The sequence below is a fragment of the Scyliorhinus torazame genome, chromosome 19 (assembly GCF_047496885.1).
Source record: "Scyliorhinus torazame isolate Kashiwa2021f chromosome 19, sScyTor2.1, whole genome shotgun sequence".
NCBI classification, from domain to species: Eukaryota; Metazoa; Chordata; class Chondrichthyes; order Carcharhiniformes; family Scyliorhinidae; genus Scyliorhinus; species Scyliorhinus torazame.
The window spans coordinates 111,360,836-111,386,560 of NC_092725.1; the positions used below are offsets into that span (position 1 = coordinate 111,360,836).

General features: G+C 51.5%; 1 protein-coding gene across 1 annotated transcript in view; it reads left to right on the plus strand.

The window, feature by feature from the left end:
- The first annotated feature begins 24,605 nt into the window (after positions 1-24,605).
- Positions 24,606-25,725, plus strand: part of lrig3 (leucine-rich repeats and immunoglobulin-like domains 3) — a 71,133-nt gene continuing 70,013 nt past the window's right edge. Inside the window, exon 1 of the mRNA XM_072485042.1 lies at positions 24,606-25,147. Coding sequence (XP_072341143.1) covers positions 24,948-25,147 — 200 coding nt within the window. The 5' untranslated portion in view covers positions 24,606-24,947. The remainder of the gene's footprint in view (positions 25,148-25,725) is intronic.

The window sequence follows — 25,725 nt, forward strand, 5'->3', positions numbered from 1 at the left end:
GGGACTCCCCACCCCGCTGGGTAGGGGAGAATCCCGGCCTCTGTCCTTATCAGTGGGTGGCACCAGTCCTGTAGTGTGGGGAGCCTCTATTCTCGCTATCCATCCCTGTAAACGATGGGCCATAACCCATGTCAGCAACAGACTCTGTGGCTCCTATTCTGTTTCTCCCAGTGGGGCGACTGTGGATCTCCTCACTGGGTGGGCGATGTGTTATCCTGCCAGCAGGGTGGCACCTGGTTGAGTTGTGGAGAAGTTCACTCTGTGCCATCAATTGCCTCCATGCTTAGAGGTATAAGTGTGGGCAGGCTCTACAGATGGGGGTGAGCGAGGGAAGTGTGTGTCTGCTGGGGCCTTAGCTGCAGTGTGATGTAGGTCTTGGGTGTAACACACAAGTTGTAACAAAGAGCTGATCATACTTCCTATCTGAGGGCAGGATGAATGGGAGCAGGGGCATGGTGCACAGGCAGCGCTTGAAAACACCTTGTGTTCCTAACGGGTGGGCTAGTTGATAATGTCACTGGTGAGGCCTCTGCCTTTGAGGGGTAGTTTGCCAGGGAGGGTGCGAAAGGCCACGGTGTATATGTCCTTTGTTTGGGGTGAGCTCTGCTATTTCCCTGCAGCGGGGTGCACTGAGGAGTTCCAGCACCTGGTCTGCCGGTGATTAAGCATGGCCACACCCATCCCATTGATGATACTGCTGCGGTATGGGTTTTCCTGTGTGGTGGCCTGGGTCCATTCCCAGATGACCAGAGGCTCTTTGAACAATTACAGGACGGAGTGAGCAATCAGCAGTTTGAACAGCCAAGGGGCCTGTAAGTAGCATCAAAGGGATGCATTTAAATCCACATACTTCAGCAATGGCTGTCTGGGCCAGGCCACCCTGATCCTGAGGGGACACCCCGCGTCAACGGACTTGGCATTAAGTCATTCCTCACTACTCCCCCCAGACCAGGCAGTCACCCCCCACCCCCACCCCCCCACCCCCACCTCCCCCCCCCCCCCAGCAAGCCTGACAATTTTTGAGAGTTTTCTTTTTTTAAATAAATTTAGAGTACCCAATTCATTTTTTCCAATTAAGGGGTAATTTAGCGTGGCCAATCCACCTACCTTGCACATCCTTGGGTTGTGGGGGCGAAACCCACGCAAACACGGGGAGAATGTGCAAACTCCACACGGACAGTGACCCAGAGCCGGGATCGAACCTGAGACCTCGGCACCGTGAGGCAGCTGGGCTAACCCACTGTGCCACCATGCTGCCCTGAGAGTTTTCTTACCTGCTCGCCCCCCTCAACAGCCATAGCACCCAGGCCCTATATGTAAATACTTGCACCAATTCACGCCCATGTGACGTCCAACTAAGAGGAGCGGGGCATCGCAGAGAAGTGGAGCATGATACTTAAATCCATGCAAATGATGGTTTTGCACAGACATGTCGGCGCGGGGTGCAAACTTCGATAACGCCGCCAGCAAGGGAATCAGTGCCGGGCGCAAATCTTGATTTTTCCAATGCGCGCTATTCTCTGCCCAGTCACAATTCTCGCTGCCAACATTGCAAAGCCGAGAATTCAACCAACATAACATCACAGGTAACAGAAAATTTTAAAGACTGTAAAATTTACAATCATGTGTATAAAATAACAATTACAACATATATATAAATTCTTATTATTTTAATATCTCAGGCAGATCCTTGTACATGCAATCCCTCAACTCAAAAACTGTATATTGACCAATTTCATAATGCTCTTTAGTAAGCAAATAACTGTTCTTAGTATGATAGTAATTTTGCTAAGTGTTCAAACTAGGAACAATGACAAAATAAATAATTAGAAATTAGAATTAATACAATAGAAGCCTGTGAACACAAGAAGCTGATGAACTAATAAAAATTGGTCATGTTGGTTCATCCCTCCGCTACCTCAATGAAGAATGTTCCCAATCTTTGATGAATCCTTTATGGAAAGCATATCAGAGGTGAAAATAGATGCACAAACATTCAAACTCTGCAAATGAGTCAGAATTTTATACTGGAATTAAATGTACTGCCAACCATAAGGAGTAAATATCATCAACAACAACTTGCATTTATGCATGATATATTGGGCGCGATTTAATGCTAAAAAATGAGTCCCATTTTGACAGCGTATAGCGGGTGTTTCTCTGCACCTGCACCCCTGCAGGCCTCTCGCAAGATTTAATGACCTCATCATGTCACCAAGTCGGGCACGATGAAGCCATTAGATCGCACCCTTTAAGCACACAGAGGGACAACTAAACAAAAATTGGTGCAAAAATTAGTTATTAGGAGGGCTAATGGAAAATGTTCCTAATAACAAGTCTTAAGTACTTAAAAAGAAGAATGAAATGGAGAGGCAGGGGAGTTTAGTGAGTATTTCTTAACCATGAAACAATTTCAATCCTTCCTGTCATCAGGAACCAAGTTGCCAAAGAAAATGGAGACAAACACATTTACTTCCTCACTCCCCAATCAGGAAAAGGGTTGCATATTTATCATTAAACTCGCCAGGATCAGACAGCTGCACTACAGGAGATGAGCCATTCAAAGTAATTGAAGACATGGTTGATGGGGTAATTTGTGTGGAGTCTTTTGAAGGTTAGAAGAGAGGAAGAAAGCAGAGAGCAGATGACTGTTCTGATGATGTAGACAGACCTGGTATGCACAGTAGTCTGAAAAAATGGTGAAAACTGGGACAGAGCATTTCTGGGTCACAGTGTACTCGATTCTTTTTTTTAAATTACTTTTTCTGAGTTACAAAGCCAGGGCTCAGAGTGTGGGTCAGGGGCGAACCCCTAATCCAGCTCCTCGCCTGCTCCAAAAACCAGAGCTCAGAGTGTGGGTCAGGGGCGAACCCCTAATCCAGCTCCTCGCCTGCTCCAAAAACCAGAGCTCAGAGTGTGGGTCAGGGGCGAACCCCTAATCCAGCTCCTCGCCTGCTCCAAAAACCAATTCAAATTGAATCCAATTCATGGTCCCCACAAGAGAGACATACCAGATCTGAGCCAAAGGCTCAATCTACATGAGGGTGGCGCATATTACTCAGTCCAACCATCTCAGGCTGCTGTTAAAACCTGCCTGGATCCTATTGGCTGGGGACAGCTGGTTACCCCATGTGGTCTTTTGGGTCCAATCAAATCAATAAAATAAAGGAAATTAACTGGGGGGCAAATTAAAAGGGGCAGTTCCTGGTAGGGGGCAGGCACTGCCCAAAAATAACAGAGCAACAAAAACTGAGCAAAGATCAAATAATAATGTGAAAAGAGGGGGTTACCGCATGTTGTCTTTGAGATCCAATCAATATAATAAAGGAAATTAACTCAGGGGCAAATTAAATTACTCATGGTTGGGGCACTGTCCAAAAATAACAAAGAACAATGGAAGCCTAGCAACATTAAAGCATAATATGAAAAGAAGGGGTTACACCATGTTACTTGGGGAGTATGAGCTCCCCTATGAGAGGGCGGTGGGGCAATCATTTACAGTGCAGCCGTATAAATAGAGCTGGCCAGTCTGGTACCAGCTAGAGAGGGAACCAGTAGTGAACTACTGGCCCTGTGTACATATTCTAACAAATAAAGTTACTTTCTGTTTGACTCTACAAACTCATGCTGGATTATTTTTGGCCCTCACAAAAGCCGCCTTACAGCAATAACATGCTGGGGGAAAACTAAACAAGCTGAGGGTCGGAATTCTGTCCGTCAGTAAAAGGATTGCCTGCCCTCAAGAGCTGTCGGCCAATCAGAGGGTGGCACTATAGCACAGTGGTTAGCACAGTTTCTTCACAGCCGCCAGGGTCCCAGGTTCGATCCCCGGCTTGGGTCACTGTCTGTGCAGACTCTGCACGTTCTCCCTGTGTCAGCATGGGTTTCCTCTGGGTGCTCTGGTTTCCTTCCTCAAGTCCCGAAAGACATGCTGTTAGGTAATTTGGACATTCTGAATTCTCCCTCAGTGTACCCGAACAGGCGCCGGAGTGTGACGACTAGGGGATTTTCACAGTAATTTAATTGCAGTGTTAATGTAAGCCTACTTGTGACAATAATGAAAATTATTGTTATTCTTAGAATGGCAGGCAGTTCTTGCAGTAGTGGGCACTAATGGGATAGCAAGGAGGCCCACTAAGAAGTGTCAAAGAAATAAGTTGGGCCTTTTGGTGGGAGGAAGGAATGGGCATCCTAAGAAGCCCTCCTAGGTTGGAGGCTAGGCAGGGAGGCACAAAGGAGAGTACATCTTAAGAGGGGTGGGGGAGCACCCCCCAATGTACACTGGGCACTCCCCAAAGAACACACTCAACTTCTTCCTGTCTTTTTACCTACTTTGGTGAGAAAAACGGTCTTCCGACTCACATCACACCTGCCTTCCACCGTCCAGCATATAATGGCAGTGGATTGAAGTTCTTAAGAGACTATCTATTAGCCACTTAACGACCTCAATAAGTCTCAGGGCAGGTGAACTAATAACTGCCTTATGATGTAAACCATATTATGGGGACTGCATTATGGGGAACAGGTCAGAGGGGTGGGGGGAGGGGGCATTGGTGAGAAGGCGGTTGACGACCCACCCATCATAAATCACCTGCAACTGGGGACGATCAGACAGGGTTTGTGAAAGGCAGGCAGCTGACAGCTAACTTGAGAAGATTGCTTAATGTGATCATGATGCCCCCGACGGGCAAGGAGGTGGAGGTAGTGGTGGCAATGGACGCAGAGAATGCCTTCGACCGGGTGGAGTGGGGCTATTTATGGGAGGTGCTTGGATGGTTTGGGTTCGGGGAGGGACTGGTTAATTGGGTCAGACTATTGTACCAGGCCCCAAAAGCTAGCGTTAGGATGAACATGATGCCAGATTATTTCAGACTACACCGCGGGACCAGACAGGGGTGCCCACTCTCCCCATTGCTGTTCGCGCTGGCCATAGAGCCGTTGGCGATGGCGTTGAGAGCTGCGAAGGGGTGGAAGGAAATGACATGGGGGGTGGGGGGGGGGGGGATGGTACATAGGGTTTCTCTCTATGCGGACGACCTGCTCCTGTACATGTCGGACCCACTGGCCGGGATGGAAAATATACTGGAAACATTGAGGAAGTTCGGCCGGTTTTCAGGGTACAAATTAAATATGGCCAAGAGTGAGATGTTTGTCGTGCAGGCTAGGGGCCAGGAGAATAGACTGAAGAAGCTGCCATTTAGGCTGGTGGAGGAAAGTTTCCAGTACTTGGGGATACAGGTGGCACGAGACTGGGGCAGATTGCATAAGTTAAATTTGACTAGGGTGGTGGAACAAATGAAGAGGGAGTTTCGGAGATGGGATGCACTCCCGCTGTCACTGGCGGGGAGGGTGCAGACTGTAAAGATGACAATCCTCCCTAGATTTCTGTTCATCTTCCAGTGCCTCCCGATCTTTATCCCACGGTCCTTCTTCAAAAGGACTGGCAAAATCATCATGAGCTTTGTCTGGGCGGGTAAATCCCCGCGGGTGAAGAAGGCGATGCTTGAAAGGAGCCGCCACGAGGGGGGACTGGCATTGCCGAGTCTGATAAACTACTACTGGGCGGCTGACATAGCCATGATAAGGAAGTGGATGGTGGGTACGGGGTCTATCTGGGAGCGAGTGGAGGCGGCTTCGTGCAGGGGCACCAGTTTGGCAGCCCTGGTCACGGCTCCCCTACCACTGTCGCAGGCTAGGTACTCCACCAGCCCGGTAGTGGGAGCAGCCCTGCGGATATAGGGCCAGTGGAGGAGGCATGTAGGGGGGGGTGGGTGCGTCTGTCTGGGCTCCAATATGTGATAACCATCGATTCGCCCCCGGGAACATGGATGGAGGGTTTCAAACATGGCGGCGGGTGGGGGTGGGGAGGGTGGGCAATATGTTCCTGGAGGGGAGCTTTGCGAGTTTGAGGGGCTTGGAGGAGAAATTTGGGCTGGTAAGGGGAAATGACTTTAGGTACTGACAGATGCGGGACTTTGTACACAGACAGGTCCCATCCTTCCCACGCCTCCCGCCAATAGGGATCCAGGACAGAATAATCTCTAGAGGAGAAGGAGGAGAGGGTAGAGTCTCGGATATCTACAAGGTGCTCATGAAGGGGGAAGAGTCCCAGACGGAGGAACTGAAACTCAAATGGGAGGAGGAGCTTGGCGGGGAGATGGAGGATGGGCTGTGGGCGGAAGCTCTGAGTAGGGTAAACTCAACCGCAACATGTGCCAGGCTCGGCCTGATTCAATTTAAAGTCGTTCACCGGGCCCACATGACGGTAGCTCGGATGAGCAAATTCTTTGGGGTAGAGGTTAAGTGCGCTAGATGCGCGGGAGGACCAGCGAACCATATTCACATGTTTTGGGCATGTCCTAAGCTTAGGGGCTGCTGGGAGGGATTTGCGGGGGTCATGTCCCGGGTGCTGAAAACAAGGGTGGTGATGAGTCCAGAGGTGGCAATTTTCGGGGTTTCGGAAGACCCGGGAGTCCAGGGGGAGAAAGAGGCAGATGTCTGGTCTTTGCTTCCCTAATAGCCCGGCGGCGAATACTGCTGGCATGGAGGGACTCAAAACCCCCGAAGACCGAACTATGGCTTTCGGACATGTCGGGTGAAATTCTCCGTTATCGGCGCAAAGTACGCCGATCGGCGCAAAAAATGGCGCAAATCCGACTTGCATCACGTCGGAAAAATGGGTCGAACGTCTCCGGCCCGAAATGGGCAAGCAGCGACGTAACGGGATCCGCGCTTGCGCACGTGGTTCACGCCGTGCAGCGTCATACGCGCCGCACGGCGTGACGGCTCATAAGGCCGCGCTGCTCCCCCCCACCCGACCGGAACACCCGACCGGAACACCCGACTGGATGGCTGGCCGCCGCTCAGCCCCGAGGTTCGAGTGACGGGATGTGGAGACCCTCCTGGACACAGTGGAGCAGAGGAGGGATGCCCTGTATCCCGGGCACGGCCGCAGAGTTGCCCCACGCCACAGCCGGCGTCTGTGGAGGGAAGTGGCAGAGGCCATCACCGCTGCGGCCCAGACACCACGGACAGGCACCCAGTGCCACAAGAAGGTGAACGACCTCATCAGAGCAGGCAGGGTGAGCCTCCCCATATCCCCCTCACCCATATCCCCCTCCCCCATATCCCCCCTCCCCATATCCCCCTCCCCATAACCCCCTCCCCATATCCCCCTCCCCATATCCCCCCTCCCCCATATCCCCCCTCCCCCATATACCCCCTCCCCCATATTCCCCCCTCCCCCATATTCCCCCCTCCCCATATCCCCCCTCCCCCATATCCCCCTCCCCCATATCCCTCCTCCCCATACCCCCCTCCCCATATCCCCCTTCCCCATATCCCCCTCCCCCATATCCCCCTCCCCCATATTCCCCCTCCCCATATTCCCCCTCCCCCATATCCCCCCTCCCCTATATCCCCCCTCCCCCAATCCCCCCTCCCCCATATCCCCCATACCCCCCTCCCCCATATCCCCCCTCCCCCATATCCCCCCTCCCCATATCCCCCTATCCCCCATATCCCCCCTCCCCATATCCCCCCTCCCCCATATCCTCCCTCCCCCATAACCCCCCTCCCCCATATCCCCCTCCCCATATCCCCCATATCCCCCCTCCACCATATCCCCCCCCCATATCCCCCATATCCCCAAGTGAATCCAGCCCTAACCCTAACCTCTACAATGCACGCGCAACCGATGGCGTGCATTCATATACCTGCCTCACAGTGTTGCCTTTTACCCCTGCCACCACCGCCCCCCCCCCCCCCACAGGAGAAGCGCGCACACAACAGTAGGGAGCATGTGAGGACTGGAGACCGAACACGAGGAAAGGGCCCTAGAACTGGCTGGCGGACCTGACGACCGGGAGGTTGCTGGTGCAGAGGTCGGGGGCGTACTAGCAAGTGAGCCACCGACAGCCCGTCCCCATATCCCCCTCCCCTATATCCCCCTCCCCCATATCACCTGATCACTGCCTGCGTGTCTAACCATGCATGCTTCATTGTGTATCGCAGGACCAAACGTCCAGGCACCCATCCCCGCAGATGCAGACCGCCCGCAGGATGCCCCTCGGAGGCCACGGGAGACGGAGAGACCCGGACCCTCCAGCATGCGACGCCCGCAGGATGCCCCTCGGAGGCCACGGGAGACAGAGAGACCCGGACCCTCCAGCATGCGACGCCCGCAGGATGCCCCTCGGAGGCCACGGGAGACGGAGAGACCCGGACCCTCCAGAATGCGACGCCCGCAGGATGCCCCTCGGAGGCCACGGGAGACAGAGAGACCCGGACCCTCCAGCATGCGATGCCCGCAGGATGCCCCTCGGAGGCCACGGGAGACGGAGAGACCCGGACCCTCCAGCATGCGATGCCCGCAGGATGCCCCTCGGAGGCCACGGGAGACGGAGAGACCCGGACCCTCCAGCATGCGACGCCCGCGGGATGCCCCTCGGAGGCCACGGGAGACAGAGAGACCCGGACCCTCCAGCATGCGACGCCCGCAGGATGGCCCTCGGAGGCCACGGGAGACAGAGAGATCCGGACCCTCCAGCATGCGACGCCCGCAGGATGCCCCTCGGAGGCCACGGGAGACAGAGAGACCCGGACCCTCCAGCATGCGACGCCCGCAGGATGCCCCTCGCACACCACGGGAGACGGAGAGACCTGGAGCAACAGGGAGACGACACCCCCGTCACGTGCGGGAGCGACCACCCAGCGACGAGGGGGGCAGCCACAGGCCCCCGTCACATCCGAGCCAGGACACCACTACCCAGGGCACCACTACCCAGGACACCACTACCCAGGACACCCCTACCCAGGAAACCCCTACCCGGGACAGCACTACCCAGGAAGACGAAATACCGGACAGTGACTCAGAGTGGATGGGTGGAGACAAACCCCCACCCCAAAGTGCCATGGACTCAGAGTGGGACGAAGAGCACGACACAACGCCACTGCTGTCACCAACACCCTCCACCATCGCAGAAACACTCACCTCGGTTGGGCACTTTAGTGATGAGGGGTCTGGTACACTCACTGGTGCGCACAACACAGCCGTCCCGGTACAGCAGGTGGAGGTAGGAGCAGCAGAGGGGCCGGGCGGTCGGAGGGCAGCCCAGCCCAAGCGAACATCTGCCGCCCAGATGGATCCCGGGTTCTTGGAGTTACCACACCCACACATAGATCCGATGCAACCACCGACCCGGAGACGAGCGAAGAGGGTGACGGCCGGCTTGCGGCGGCTGCAGTCGCAGGTGGAGGAGTCCACCCGCGTCCAGGAGCTGGAAGTGGTGCCGGTCATACGTGCCACCCAGGCCGACACCGCACGGGTGGCGTCCGCGGTGGAGGCAATGGGTGCGACGGTGTCAGACATGGGGAACGGCTTGCGAGGCCTGGGGCTTTCCGTGCAGGCGGCATCTGTGGCCCAGGACATGGCTGCCCTCTCACAGGAGGCCATGAGCCAGTGCCAGCACCAGATGGCAGAGGCGCTCAACACCATAGCCCAGTCTCAGCAGGCCATAGCCCAGTCTCAGCAGGCCATGGCCCAGTCTCTGCAGGCCATGGCCCAGTCTCTGCAGGCCATCGCTGAGGCCATCGGCGCCAGGGGCCATGTGCGAGCCGGCGTCGCACTGTCACAGACAGGGTTTGCCAACCCCCTGGGCTCCATGGCTGCAAACCTGCAGACCCCTGTCGATACCAGCACGGGCCTCCAGGACTGGCAGCGCCAGATGTCGGGGGGGCGTCGGATGGCCAGTCCGTTCGCATCCCCCACCCATGTAGAGGCCTGGGGGCCATCGGGCACCCCAATGGAGGAGGAGGTGGTGTGGTCCGTCCCGGCTCCCCCTGTAGGGGAGATCACGGAACACCGCAACACCTCGGACTCCCCCCTTCCATCCCAGGTGCATCGGGTGGGCAACTGGCAGGACAGGCTGGCAGCTCGCCATCCCAGTCGCCCGGGCCGCAGCCTGGCCCATCTAGGCCAGGACGCCCCAGGAAACGGCCGCCAAAGGGATCCAGTGTCAGAGGGCAGGAATCACAGGAGTCCACCTCCAGTTCTGCTGTACCGTCTGGGGAACCACATAGACGTAGTCAAAGGGCCCATAAGGCCAAACAATTAGACACTGAGTAAGTTGGCACGGGTGCAGGGCACAGATGAGTTTTAGGGGCTAGGGCACGTGCATGAACTCGTTTGGTTATTAAAGTCAATGTTACACCTACAGAAGCTGCCTTTGTGCTCTGTCCAAAGCGTGCGGGGGTGTCATGTACGTTGAGCACAAGTGTGTGTGTGAGCGGTGGTGTTACCTCAGCCCCAGGTGAGTCTGCCCCCTTCCCCCTGGGCCGCCATCAACATCCCCCCGGGCAGAGGACGGGACCGTGCGCTGCAGTGTCACAGCCGCATGCAGGGATGGTCCGGGTGGATGGTGGTACTGTGGCCATGGGTCAGACATAATCCAACGATGTGGAGCCAGGAGCTCACCGCAGGGCGGGTTGTCATCATCCTCCATGGCCTGCAATAGACACGCGTCCACCCACAACTGTGTGAGCCCGGCCCGTTGTGCCGCAGGTGGATCGGCAATGGGGGGGGATGGTGTGCATGCGGGTGGGTGGGTGGGGTTGGGGAGGGGGGTGAGGGTGCTGGGTGGGTGGATGGGTGGGGGGTGTGGGTGGTCGGCTGTTGCCATGGTGTGCGGTCTGTGGCCATACTACTCGATTCCCACGCCCATCTAGTCAGTGAAGCGGGCAGCTATCAGTCTGTCCCGTGCCCGCTGGGCCAGCCGGTAACGGTGGACAGCCACCCGCCTGTGTCTACCCCGTCTGCCCTGACCATTACCCCCATCCCCCTCATCTGGGGAGGACTGTGCCTCTTCCTGCTGCTCCTCCACTCCGCCCTCCTCTGCCTGCGGCACATCGCCCCTCTGCTGGGCTATGTTGTGCAGGACGCAGCACACCACAATGATGCGGCCGACCCTATCTGACCGATACTGGAGGGCGCCCCCAGAGAGGTCCAGGCACCTGAAACGCATCTTCAGCACGCCAAAGCACCTCTCTATCACTCCCCTTGTCGCTACATGGGCATCATTGTAGCGGTTCTCCGCCTCATTGCGTGGTCTCCATATAGGCGTCATCAGCCACGATCGCAATGGGTAGCCCCTGTCGCCCAGCAACCAGCCCCTCAGCCCAGGATGGCGTCCCTCGCACATGCCGGGGATGGATGACCGCGACAACACGTATGAGTCGTGAACACTGCCTGGGTAACGGGCGCAGACTTGCAGGATCATCATGCGGTGATCGCAGACCACCTGTATGTTCATCGAATAGGTCCCCTTCCAATTGGTGAACACGGCCCTGTTATCTGCAGGTGGCCGCACGGCGATGTGCATCCCATCAATCGCGCCCTGGACCATGGGGAACCCGGCCACGGCAGAGAAGCCCACGGCCCGGGCATCTTGGCTGGCCCAGTCCACAGGGAAGCGGATGTAGCGGTGCGCCATGGCATATAGGGCATCTGTCACTGCCCGGATGCACCGATGTCTGCGATATGCCGGACAGGTCCCCACTCGGTGCCTGGAATGACCCCGTTGCATAAAAGTTCAGGGCCACCGTAACCTTGACGGACACGGGGAGAGGGTGTCCCCCGCCAGTGCCACGCGGTGACAGGTGTGCCAGCAGGTGGCAGATGTGTGCCACGGTTTCCCGCCTCATCCGGAGTCTCCTCCTGCATTCCCGGTCCGTGAGATCCTGGTATGACTGCCGGGGCCGGTACACACGGGGCGCCCTCGGGTGCCTCCGTTGCCGTGGGGCCGCGACGTCCTCCTCCCCCTCCTCGTCCTGTCGGTCAGGTGTCCCTCCAGCCTGGGCGGCTGCTGCCTGTCCCTCTGCGGCAGCCTGCGCCGCCTCTCTGGCACGCTCCTCCTCCTCCTCCTCCTCATCCAGGGCAACATAGACATTTGCGGCTGCCGCCACGGCGGCCAACATCGCTGGATGATCGGAAAACATGACGGCCTGGTGGGGGGGAGGGGAATGACGACATGTCATCATTGCCCATATCCCCTCCTCCCCCCAGCCAGGTGGCATGGACCGCATGGGTCCAACTGTTGGAGGCTGGCACCTGGCCAGGTGGACCAACAAACTTGCCCTCGCATCCCCCTCCCCGGCACGGACCCCCCATCCCCCTCCCCGGCACGGACCTCCCCAACCTCCTCCCCGGCACCGACCCCCCCCCAACCTCCTCCCCGGCACGGACCCCAACCTCCTCCCCGGCACGGACCCCCCATCCCCCTCCCCGGCACGGACCCCCCCCCAACCTCCTCCCCGGCACGGACCCCCCCCAACCTCCTCCCCGGCACGGACCCCCCCCAACCTCCTCCCCGGCACGTACCCCAACCTCCTCCCCGGCACGGACCCCCCATCCCCCTCCCCGGCACGGACCCCCCCAACCTCCTCCCCGGCACGGACCCCCCCAACCTCTTCCCCGGCACGGACCCCCCCAACCTCCTCCCCGGCACGGACCCCCAACCCCCTCCCCGGCACGGACCCCCCCCAACCTCCTCCCCGGCACGGACCCCCCCAACCTCCTCCCCGGCACGGACCCCCCCAATACCTCCCCGGCACGGACCCCAACGTCCTCCCCGGCACGGACCCCCCATCCCCCTCCCCGGCACAGAACCCCCCAACCTCCTCCCCGGCACGGACCCCCCTCCCGGCACTCCCCCGGAGCCCAGACCACTCTAACCACCCCCCCCCCCCGCCGCACACACACACACGCAACCCGAGACACACCTCTCCTCACACATTCAGACTGCGACCACGCCATCGCCTGCCCAGAGCCAACCCCCCAGGCCGTCACTCACCTCCACGCTGGTCGGCGTGAACCTGGAGCACAGGGTCACGCCGATGAAAAAGAAGTTTGATTTACGTCGACGTGAACGGTCATCACGTCGACGGGACTTCGGCCCATCCGGAAGGGAGAATATCGGCAGGCCGAAAATCGGCTGCCTTGCGCAGACCCGTGCCATTCTCCGATGGCAGCGGCACCATTAACGCCCCGCCGACTTTTCTCCTTTCGGAGACTTCGGCAACTGGCGGGGGCGGGATTCACGGCGGCCAACGGCCATTCTCCGACCCTCTGGGGGGTCGGAGAATGACGCCCGTCAAGTTTTCTGGGTATGGAAAAAATTAAGTTTGCCTTGAGGGGATCTGTACTGGGGTTCGCCCGAAGGTGTCAACCATTCATCGACTTCTTCGCGGGAGAGTGAACGTCAGCGGGGGGGGGGGGGCACGGGGAAGAGGGGGGAGGGGGGAGATTAGAGTAGAGTAGGAGGGATAAATAGGCAGGTAGTGTCTAGGGGAGAGGAGCGGGCATGTGCAGTATGGTTTGATTGAAGTATTGGTTTTATATTGATGTTTGCACATTTCTGTTATCTGTAACTGTTTACAGTGCCAAACAATACCTCAATAAAATTGTTTGTAAAAAAATATATATATAAATCACCTGTAACCCCCCCCCCCACCACCAAAAAACAAGCCCAGCTGGGGACTGTAAAATCTAACCCAATTTTGAAGACGATTGCAGAGATTTGATTGGGCAGATTTGTAGATGAAGCCAGTTGAACTAAACCAGTGGGCTGGATTTAGCAGGAAGTGGAGGCACTATTGCCTTGAGGCTGGTTTTCTCCAGGGGCATGTCCTGCCTCTGAAAGCTGTCAGCCACACAAATAGCTGGCAGATTTCTTGTCTAAACAGCATCGCCAGATGCTGTAGCCCCTGCTGGGATTGCAACAATCCAAGAAGGAAGCATGCTGCAATGGAGCATAGACTTTAAGGTAAGTCCAGGGTCTCGTCAGGCCAGAGTGGCAGGCCCCGGCAAGGGTAGACAGAGAAGAAGGAGTAAGGGAAACACAAGGGTCAAAGGTTCTTGGGGGATGATAAGGCCCCTGATCAGTCCAAAGAATTTGGGGACCCAAAGAAGATGCAAGCAATCCCTTCCCGGCCATCCTCGCATCCAGTGAAAGATGGTGGGCTGGGCACTTGGTGCCAGTCTCCCTCCATCATGAGTAAAATCGACAGGATGGGGCTCTTAAGTGATTCAATGCCACCCCTGCTAAAATTGCAATTGGAGCACATGGGTAGGCAGCAGGAATGGTGACATGGCATGGCACCCAATTTTACAACTGATCCACATGCCTCTCAACCCACCCATGGCATGTGTGTGTGTGGGGGACAGGGTGAACTAAAATGCAGCCCAGCGACTCTGTAGGGCATTCTGCAAATATTAAGATTCTACTAGAAAGTCACCCAGCTCCCTAACTTATGAAAGACAATGTTAGCCCCCCAAAAAGGAAATAATGCTAACATTGCAGAAAATGGATTTTAATCTTACAAAGCAACTGAAATAACACACTCAGCATGTGAAATTCTGAGACATTTCCTTGGAGTACTGGAGGAATGTCTGCAGCCACTGTGCTTCTTCCCACTGGCTATCAAGTTTTACACAAAAGGGTTCTCCTCATATTTATAATACAGATCAACGATTCAGTTTCCCCATACTGAGCAATGTGAATTTTCTTCTTTGGTCAATAAGGACTTGATGCCATAAATAAAATTCAGAATTGTAACCTTTTGAATAACTGTACTCTGAAATATAAGATGAAGAGGGGGTGGATTCATTTTGCAAAAGTACTTCAAGTAGAACCAGCTCGGCAATGTCAAGGGGATAGCAGAATGCTCTATCATATCTTCCATTTTTTGGTTTGAAGTAATTTCAAGAAAGACTTTGATGTTCATTCACTTTATATTCAAAGTAGTTTTGTCGCTGTCCATGCATACTACCTTCACTGATCCATTGAATGCATACTGCAACATGGAGGTAACGAAAAGCACAATTTTTTATTGACCACATCCATTCAAGCAATTCCTTTGTTGTTATAAATAAGTTTATCTTCACACCCTAGCCTTTATGGATATTGATTCTGTAATTACTTCTCTCCTTAAATACTCAATGTGGTGAGAACATGTGTGTCACATATCTTGAAGATATGTGTTAAACTGGAAATGCCTTAGGTTGTTCATTTATTTTCTTTTAATTCAACAAAAAACACTCTTTTGCATTTTGACTTCAATTAACAGAATTTGAACATTATTTGCCCTAGGCAGGACGTGTGCTGAAAGTTCACGTGGTTCTGCTGTTTGCAGTCACAGCATTCAAATTATGCAATCCCGCCCCATGGGTTTTTTTATAAACTCCGATAGGGAATATACAGTGAATGGTAGAACCCTCAAGAGTATTGACAGTCAGAGAGACCTAGGTGTACAGGTCCACAGGTCACTGAAAGGAGCAACACAGGTGGAGAAGGTAGTCAAGAAGGCATACGGCATGCTTGCCGTCATTGGCCGGGACATTGAGTATAAAAATTGGCAAATCATGTTGCAGCTGTATAGAACCTTAGTTAGGCCACACTTAGAGTATAGTGTTCAATTCTGGTTGCCACACCACCAAAAGGATGTAGAGGCTTTAGAGAGGGTGCAGAAGAGATTTACCAGGGTGTTGCCTGGTATGGAGGGCATTAGCTATGAGGGGAAATTGAATAAACTCGGTTTGTTCTCACTGGAACGACGGAGTTTGAGGGGCGACCTGATAGAGGTCTACAAAATTATGAGGGGCATAGACAGAGTGGATAGTCAGAGGCTTTTTCCCAGGGTAGAGGGGTCAATTACTAGGGGGCATAGGTTTAAAGTGCGAGGGGCAAGGTTTAGAGGAGATGTACGAGGCATGTTTTTTTACACACAGGGTAGTGGGTGCCTGGAACTCGCTGCCGGAGGAGGTGGTGGAAGCAGGCACGATAGTGACGTTTAAGGGGCATCTTGACAAATACATGAATAGGATGGGAATAGAGGTATACGGACCCCGGAAGTGCAGAAGACAGGCAGCATGGTCGGCACAGGCTTGGAGGGCCGAAGGGCCTGTTCCTGTGATGTACCTTTCTTTGTTCTTTGTTCTTTGACCTCAGTGAATCCATTAGGCTTACTCTGGAACTGCTGATGGTTATGCAAGACCCTCGAGTTGGCAACCATCATCTCTCAGGTTATTAAATGTGATGTAAAAGTAGTTAAACTGTGAACTGTCATATCCTCCTCGAAAAATAAAGGAAAATAATGCATTTTTTAAAAGAATTTAGAGTACCCAAATCATTTTTTCCAATTCAGGGGTAATTTAGCAAGGCTAATCCACCTAGCCTGCACCTCTTTGGGTTGTAGGGGCGAAACCCACACAAACACGGGGACAATATGCAAGCTTCACACAGACAGTGACCCGGAGCCGGGATCAAACCTGGGACCTCGATGCCATGAGGCAGCAGTGCTAACCACTGCGCCACCGTGCTGCCCTGAAAATAGAGCATTTTAAAACTTTAACAACTAACACCAAGTGTTTGTAAATGTTAATACTTGCGGATGGTGGAATCTGAAACAAAAACAGAAAGTACTGGACAATCTCAGCAGGTCTAACAGCATCTGTGGAGAAAAAAGGGAGCTAATGTTTCGAGTCTGGATGACTCTTTGTCAAAGCTTTGTCAAAGAGTCATTCAGACTCAAAACACAAGTATTTGGGAAGTTATTATTCCAGACAGCTACCATTCTAGGTCTTTGTTAAAGGTGGAAGAGATCTGAGATCTGAATGATTCAGAGATGAATAACAGGAAGTGTATCTATCCCACGTCTGTGAATGGGTTCTCGGGACAGTAGTGTGTGTGTGTGTGTGAGTGTGCAGTTATTCAAGGTGAGAAAACAAGTTTAAAATTCTCCCTCCCACTAAACAGTAATCCCTAATGAAAATGAAAGTGTAGGACTTTGGGGGGTAGAATTGGAACTCTTGTGTCTTCTTTGGTTAGATAACTTGTAAGCACCCTTACTTAATATATGCACGCAACTGTATTAGGTAAAACTTGGGCAAGGCACTGTGGAACTGACCCTCATTAGATTGTTAACTAGACAAAAGGAGAAAACAGGAATAAATAGAAGGATAAATATTTAGGAATATAAAATAGTCCATTATTTTGTCTGGCACTTCTGGGTGGTCTCCCACATTCTAACCTCCATAAACGTGAGGATATCCAAAACTCTGCTGTCTGTGTCCTGACTCACACCAAACTCCAATCATCTTCTGCTTGCTGACCCACACTGGCTCTTGGTTAAACAGTACCTTTCATCCTTTTTTAAAAATTCCTCTCTAGCTTCACTCCTTCCTACCTCTGTAATCACCTTCGGTTCTGCAACCGTCCAAGATATCGCCCTCCTCTAATTTCCGCTCTTGAGTATCTCTGATGTTAGTCGCTCCGACATTGGTGGCTGTGCCTTCAGTTGTCTAGGTTCTAAACTCTGAAATTCCCTCCCTCAACCTCTCCACATCTCTACCTCACTTTCCTCCTTTAAGACATTTCATAAAATCTGCCACTTTGACCAAGCTTTTGTTTATCTGCCCTAATATCTTCTTATATGACTTGGTGTCATGTTTTGTTTCATAATCCCCCTGTGAGGTGCCCTGGAATGTTTTATTATGTTAAAGGCGATATATAAATACAATTTGTTATTCTTATTAAAAGCTGCACCTTCTGCAGATAAATCACTCCAATTTCAATTCCATTTTTATACCATCTGAACCCCTTGGTGTATTTCTTTGTTTTTTTCTTTATTCTGTCTAAATGCTATAAATCTAAATTGCCTTATTTGGCATATTAATATATATAATTTACAATTTTATGTTGGCTAAGGTCCTTTGAAGTCACCACATTCTAATTATCAGACTGCTGAAAGATTACAATAATCTACAACAATACCAGGACATAGAGATTTCACTGAGTAATATCCAAATGCCTTTATACAGATATTGCTACAAGATTATATTTAAATATAGTTATGATCTTCATAAACCTTAACTCAGTGTATTTTAGTCAAATAAAGTGCAGTTAAGTTTTCAAACCAAACGAAATTCTTTGTGCACTTCACAAATATTGTCCTCCTCACCAGAAGCCACTGACTCTAGGCTGGGATATGTATTTTACCTGGTTCTTTGCTGTAGCATCCTTTATCCACATTTGATCTACAGCTTAAGGCATTGACAAGCTACCTATATTGTAGTGGGGCAGAACAGTGGCAGGACCCAGGTTCGATCCCAGTCCCGTGTCACTGCCTGTGTAGAGTTTGCACATCCTCCCCGTGTCTGCACAGGTCTCACCCCCACAACCCAATGGTGTGCAGGGTAGGTGGATTGGTCACGTTAAATTGCCCCTTAATTGGAAAAAAATAAGAATTGGGTGCTTTAAATTTTTTTTAAACCCTGATCATATCATCAATTAGAATCCACATTCATGCATTTCGAGCAGAAATCACTGGATAATAATTGGAAGAAGAAATTCAGGCTGACTTTTTTTTGCCCTCCTGAACCCCAGAGGCCAATTGTATCAACCTTATGTCCATTCTGGTTGTGATTAGTTTTTTTTAAATTATAAATTTAGAGTACCCAATTCTTTATTTTTCCAATTAAGAGGCAATTTAGCATGGCCAATCCACCTACCAGGCACATCTTTGGGTTGTGGGGTGAGACCCACGCAGACACGGATAGAATGTGCAAACTCCACAAGAACAGTGACCCGGGGCCGGGATCGAACCGGGTCCTCAGCAGTGCTAAGCACTGCTCCACCGTGCCGCCCTTTGGTTGGGATTAGTTAACTGAGCACTCACGTAGAATCAAACCTGGGACCCAAACGTCAGTATGCTTCAGCTACTTTTTGGATAAATTCACAAGACAATTAGAGCATCACTATAATGTTCTTTCTTAATGAGATCCATTTTATGAACTTTAGTTTATGAGTCTTTAGTTTGAACTTATATTTTTCATTACATTGTTCTTGGATTCAAAACCACTGAACGCATAGCAGCTTTTATATCACAGGTGTAGGCATTCACCATGGAAAATACATAATACATTCCACAGGCGATTGACACCACCAGCTGTGGTGATTGAATATACTTTTTACAAGTCCCTCATTCCCAGAAACTTCCTGTTCCCACCATCACATTTTATTTTTCCTTGTTTGAATTTCAATCTCCTTGTATCTTTGACCTTAAATATTTAAAAAATCTAACACTGAAAAGAAAACTCTCAACATTACTTGCTATCTCATCAGCACAGGGAAGGTCACTCCAGGCAGAATATAAAGAGCATAAACGCAGACTGAACTACACATATCTGCAGCTTGAGTGGCTTTTATAGAACACAACCCTGCAACTCTTAACTTTTGTCAAATTTTGGTAAAGAAAATAGAAAGGATAATCAATAATGAAACTAGACATTTAAATACATTTAGAGTAATATGTTGTGTTCTAGGAACAGGGGGCGGGGTTCTCCGAAATGGAGGCAGAGTGTTCGCGCCGTCGTGAACGCCGTCGAGGTTCACGATGGCGCGAAACGGCCCCTATCCCGACCGATTCAGGGCCCGATAATGGGCTAGGAGCAGCGCCGCGTCATTTACGCGCGTCAGGCCTTGGAGCCGCGTCAAGGCGGCGCCGCATACATGACGCGGCCGGCGCCGCATAACTGACGTCACCCGCGCATGCGTGGTTGCCGTCCTCTCCGAGTCCGCCCCGCAAGAAGATGTCAGACGGATCTTGCGGGGCTGCGGAGGAAAGGAGGTCCTCCTTCAAAGAGGACGGCCCGACAATCGGTGGGCACCGATCGCGGGCCACACCCCATTTGAGGCCCCCCCTGGTGCAGGATCCCCCCTCCCCCCCCCCCCGCAGGCCGACCCCCAGCGTTCCCGCGCTGTTCCTGCCAGCAGCGACCAGGTGTGGATGGCGACGGGGGAAACCCGCCATTTTGGGCTGGCCGCTTGGCCCATCCGGGCCTGAGAATAGCAGGGGTGCCGGACAATCACCATTTTGGGCGATTCTCCGGCCTGCGCTGCGCGGAACTCGACGGGGCCGTTCTCGCCGCTTGGGAGAAGGAGGGCGTCGGATCGGCGTCGCGAGAAATTTTGGCGACCCAGGCAATTCTCACAACCGGCGCGGGAGCGGAGAATCGCGCCCAGGGTCTTCAGCATTTCAACCTTTCCCAAACAATTATGAAAAATGTTAATGAAATGAAAAAATAAAATGAAAATCGCTTATTGTCACAAGTAGGCTTCAAGTTAAGTTACTGTAAAAAGCCCCTAGTCGCCACATTCCGGCGCCTGTTTGGGGAGGCTGGTACGGGAATTGAACCGTGCTGCTGGCCTGCCTTGGTCTGCTTTAAAAGCCAGCTCTTTAGCCCTGTGCTAAACCAGCCCCGAAACGTTGTTACTTTCGAAGCTCAGACCAGTGACAGCTAAATCCAGCCCAGTTCTTGGCATCATCTGGGCCTGAAGGAAGCCACATGTAATTAAAGTTTCCACTTTTATTTTGAGTATTATTAATTTCTCATGGGCAATTAGGATGGGCAACAAATGCTGCCTTTTCCAGTGATGCTCACATCCCATGAAAGAATTTTAAAAACTGCTATAATGAAACCATAAATATTGAAGGAAAGCCCAATATTCTCCCTGTGTCTGCGTGGGTTTCCTCCAGGTGCTCCGCTTTCCTCCCACAATCCAAAAACGTGCAGGTTAGGTGGATTGGCCATGATAAATTGCCCTTAGTGACCAAAAAGGTTAGGAGGGGTTATTGGGTTATGGGGATAGGGTGGAAGTGAGGGCTTAAGTGAGTCGGTGCAGACTCGATGGGCCTCCTTCTGCACTCTATGTTCTATGTTCTATTCATTATACAGATGGCTGAATGCATAAACGTATTAAAGAACAACAAAAATAGCTTGATCTGCAGAGAAAATCAGCATCTGGAAGAGAAAGCAATGTTAATATTTTAGGTAGAACCCTTTCACAGAACTTGAAAAAGTGTTTACTTTTTATATACATGTTATATATATATAGAATCATCCAAGTATGAACCCTGTTTTTAACCAAATGAAAAAAGTGCTGCCTTTTTCTATTTTATGAAAGAAAGCACATATTAATTTAAAACATTTAGAGGGCAGCACGGTGGCTAGCACTGATGCCTCACGGCGCTGAGGACCCAGGTTCGTTCCTGGCCATGGGTCACTGTCCATGGAGCTTGCCCATTCTCCCATGTCTGCATGGGTCTCACCTCCACAACCCAAAGTTGTACAGAGTAGGTGGATTGGCCATGCTAAATTGCCCCCTAATTGCAAAATTTTAAAAAATGTTTTAAACATTTAACATTAGATCTTCCAGAATAGTGCAGTTCACTGCCCTGTGAGAGAAACACGCAGGTATGGAGAATACAGACTTTGGAAACAGATTATACTTCTCAAACAAAAGCAATTAATTCAAGTAATTTTAACATTACAAGAGACACGTGATGATATATAATAATATTTATTGTCACAAGTAGGCTTGCATTAACACTTCAATGAATTTACTTTGAAAAGCCCCTAGTCGCCACATTCCGGCGCCTGTTTGGGTACAGACGGAGAATTCAGGATGTCCAATTCACCGAACAGCACGTCTTTCGGGACTTGTGGGAGGAAGCCGGAGCACCTGCAGGAAACCCACGCAGACACAGGGAGAACGTGCAGACTCCGCACAGTGACCATAGTTGGGAATCGTACCTAGGACCCAGGCGCTGTGAAGCAACAGTGCTAACCACTGTGCTACCGTGTATACTACACACAAAATTAATCATGAATTCTGTATATTAGTAATAAATTATAACCAAACGTTCTTAAGAAATTCCTCTAACATTTTAGCCCAGTTGTTAAATTGGGAAGAAACACAGAGCTTGTAGTGAACCTTGCAATTACTGTTGTAATGCGGGGAACAGTCAATTTGTACACAACAATTTGCCACAAATGTCAAGAGATAAATAACAAGATCATTTGATATTTTAGATATTGGTCAAGGAATAAATATTGGCAGAGCAGTGAGAACACTCCTCTACTCTTCTTCAAAGTGCCATGGGATCTTTTACAACCATCTGAGAGGGCATTTCAGTCCTGGCTTTAATAAGTAATTCAAAAGAGAAAACCTCGAACATGTTAGTACTCTAGCTGTAAAGTATTACCTTAGGTTATCTGCTCAATTTGCTGGAGTGGGACTCCAACCTGCAACATACTGACACAGAGATGAACCAAGGTAGATCACAACAGCTGATTATAAATTGAATTTTTAGCCCTGAAACAATGAAGGAATGAAACTTAAAAACATTTGTTTTAGCCATTACGCAGACATAGAATTTTTTGCCTTTGGCCATTAGCAGTTCTTCCCCAGCATGCACTGGTATTTTAGTTGATTTAGCTGTTCATGGGCGGCATAGTAGCACAGTGGTTAGCACCTTTGCTTCACAGTGCCAGGGACCCGGATTCCATTCCCGGCTATGGCCACTGTCTGTGCGGAGTCTGCACGTTCTTCCTGTATCTGCGTGGGTTTCCTCCGGGTGCTCCAGTTTCCTTCCACAAATCCCAAAAGACGTGTTTGTCAGGTGGATTGGACAGTCTGAATTCTCCCTCTATGTACCTGAACAGGCACTGGAGTGTGGAGACTAGGGGATTTTCACAGTAACTTCATTAGTGTTAATGTAAGCCTACTTGTGACACTAATAACGATTATTATTGGAAGAAATAACTTGCAATATAAATGATGTGGATTTTATAGCAATGATTCCAGTATTGGGAAGCCATTTCTAGCAGATCAAGATTTTGTATTGTAACATTCTATTGAGTTCATGATTCACCACTGATCACAGAATCGTATAGTCATAGCCCAGAAAGAGGCCATTTTAGCCCATTGTGCCTATGCTGGGTCTTGTAGAAAACCAGTCAATTAGTCCCATCAAACTCCCCTCACTTTTTTCCCATAGTCATATAATTTTGTTTCCTTTTCAGGTTTACATCCAAACCCCTTTCCAATGACCGCCTAACCCATCAACCTACTCTCCCCCCCCCCCCCCCCCACCCCCACCCCCGCCTCTGCTAACCACTGTGATGCTTAAGTTCTGTTCTGATGAAAAATCAACAGTCTAAAATGTTTTCTCTCCTCACACATTCTGCCTTACTTACTGAGTGTTTTCAACATTTCCTGTTTCTTTTTCCGAATTGTTCTCTTTCTCTGCAATGTGGCAGAATTATGTCCCCAAAGTCTGGTGTCAATTTGCAGTTTTTAATGTCAATCTTCAGTCCTGCTTTTCCCTTTCATTCACAGGCCCTCTACTGCACTGAGATGTCAGCTGCCTTCTTTCAAGCTGCACCAATGTGTCTTTGACCACAGGAACCAGTGGAAGTCAACCAGAGTCCTGGTTTAGAAGACTGTTGTGCTGACCACTCTCCTCTACTCTAGCGAGACCTGAACTGTCTATCAATGCCACATTAAGATCCTTGAGAGCTTTCACCAGTGATGCTTGTGTCGAATCCTCTAGGTGCCTGCTTGTGTTGTTACTTTTATGTTATTTTCATCTCAAGTTCACTGTTAATCTTGCTTATTTTCTACATTCCTGACAAAATACTCAACAGGGGCTAGTTGAGCATGAATATATATTGTCGCTTTTACAAATTGACTAATACACCTTTCATTAGGAAACATGAATGGGGCAGTTTTAAACTAACGCACCAGGTTGGAAACCCATAGGGTCAGGTGGAATACTGATTTTACACGACCTCCAGTACTACTTCTTGACTACAATAGAGTAAAATTGGGTGAGGTTTTACAAAGCATGTTTTGGTTAGTTCCCTGACTGGCAGGATAGGGTAAAATTGTATCCATTGGGCAGGATGTAAATCAGCAGAATCAATCTTCCCAGCCTTCTGGAGGGAATGGAGATGGGGCTGTAGGCTAGTAAAATGGGGATGAGTTGCTTCACGACTGCTCCTTGGTGCATAGCCATGATGGGATAAGTTTCCCCAAGGCGTTGGAGGTAACATAATAGCATGCATGGAAAATTAGTTAGTGGTTTAGCTGAGTGGGTTAGGCAGCTGGTTTGTGATGCAGAACAAGGCCAGCAGCTCAGGTTCAATTCCTGTACCAGCTTACCCGAACAGGCGCCGGAATGTGGCGACTAGGGGCTTTTCACAGTAACTTCATACTTACAATGAAAGATTATTATTAGTCCAAACCACCAATATTGCAAATAACCAAACAAACGTTCCGCACAATCAAATAGCATCCTTATTTAATGGATGTCACAATGTTAAATAGCTTTATTTAGATGCCCCGCATGCATCTTCTTAATCAGTATGAGCATCGATAAATACAGTCAAGCATATCAGATGGGCACTTGCATGCCTTGCAAACTCCAACACACGTGCCTTCCCAGCGCCTCGCGCGCGAAGCTCCCGGCAGCAAGCAAGACCCGCAAGCAGGCGCGCGCGCGGGGCAGGCCGGGAGTCGTAGTCCCCGCCGGCCCGACCAGCGGCCGCCGGCGCCGAGGGGAAAACTCCAAGGACCAGAAGGCACCGCGCAGATCGGCTGCGAGGGCCGGGGCTCGCGCCTTGGTTTGGTCACGCGGGGCGGGGCGGGGTAGGAGGAAGGCTGTCGAATGGGAGCGCGAGGGGGGCGAGGCTCCGGGCCGAGTGGAGGTTTCCCTTCCCACAACTTCGAGAGACAACAATCGATGGTCGCCGCTCCTTACCTGGCGGCGAAGCGAGTGAGGCGACCGGGATAACAGTGGGATTTATCGGAAAGTTCGAAGAGAAGAAAAAAAAAAGTCGTACCAACTTTCTCCTGCCGCCGTCTCCCCGATCGTCGTTTTTCCTCCGCTTCGGTGACAAAGAGAGTTTGGGTTGGAAGTTTTCGAGTCGGACGAAAGCATCCCCCCGCCCCCCACTTGGATTCGGAAAATTGGATGCGGGGGGTGGGTGAAAGAGCGAGAAAACTCAAAACAATAAGAGAGGTGGAGGTGCTGCTCTGTGGATAAACATGTCTCCGCCGCCGCTGCTGCTGCTGCTGCTGAGCGGAGCACTCGCGCTGCTCGGCACCCGCACTCCCCGAGCCGTTGCCCTGGAGCCGCAGCCTCGCGCCTGCCCGACCCACTGCTCGTGCCCGGCCCAGCTGCTGGACTGCAGCCGCAGGAGGCTGCGCCGGGCGCCGGCCCCGCTGCCCAGCCGGACCGTCCGCCTGTGAGTACCACCTTCGCTCCTCTCTCTCTCTCTCTCTCGTCGGCGCCAGCATCCCGACCCCGCTGCCACTCTGCTTTTCCCAGTTTGCAGCCAAAACGCTTCAGGGTTTTTGCCAGCTCCCCCGCGCCATCGAGACTAGACCCCCCATCCTCCTCTTCAACGCGTCCAGAGTTTGGGCCCCTTTCTCCTCCCACGGTCAAATCGGTGGGTGGCGGTGGAGGTGTGGTGTGGGGAGCCCGGAACGGGTTTGCTAAAGCTGTGGGTGAATGTAAGGTCTGGATGGTGGCTGTTAGGAAGCCTTGCCGCGTCTGGGCTTGACGTGAGCGGTGCAATCTTCCTCTGCTACCCGGTTCCAAATCGTTGCCACCAGTATCCATAAACGCAATATTATATCCATAACTCAATACATTAAAACATACAACTGCGAACCAAGAGGCTGTAGCTGCTAACTCATTTCTAGTTCGTATTGGCTTGCAGTTGGCGTTTATATTCGCGAGTGTAGTCCTGTCTCAGATTGTGAATGTATCAAATGCAAGCGATTAAGCAACGTCCTAGTTCTGCTGTAAATGTTTTTGCAG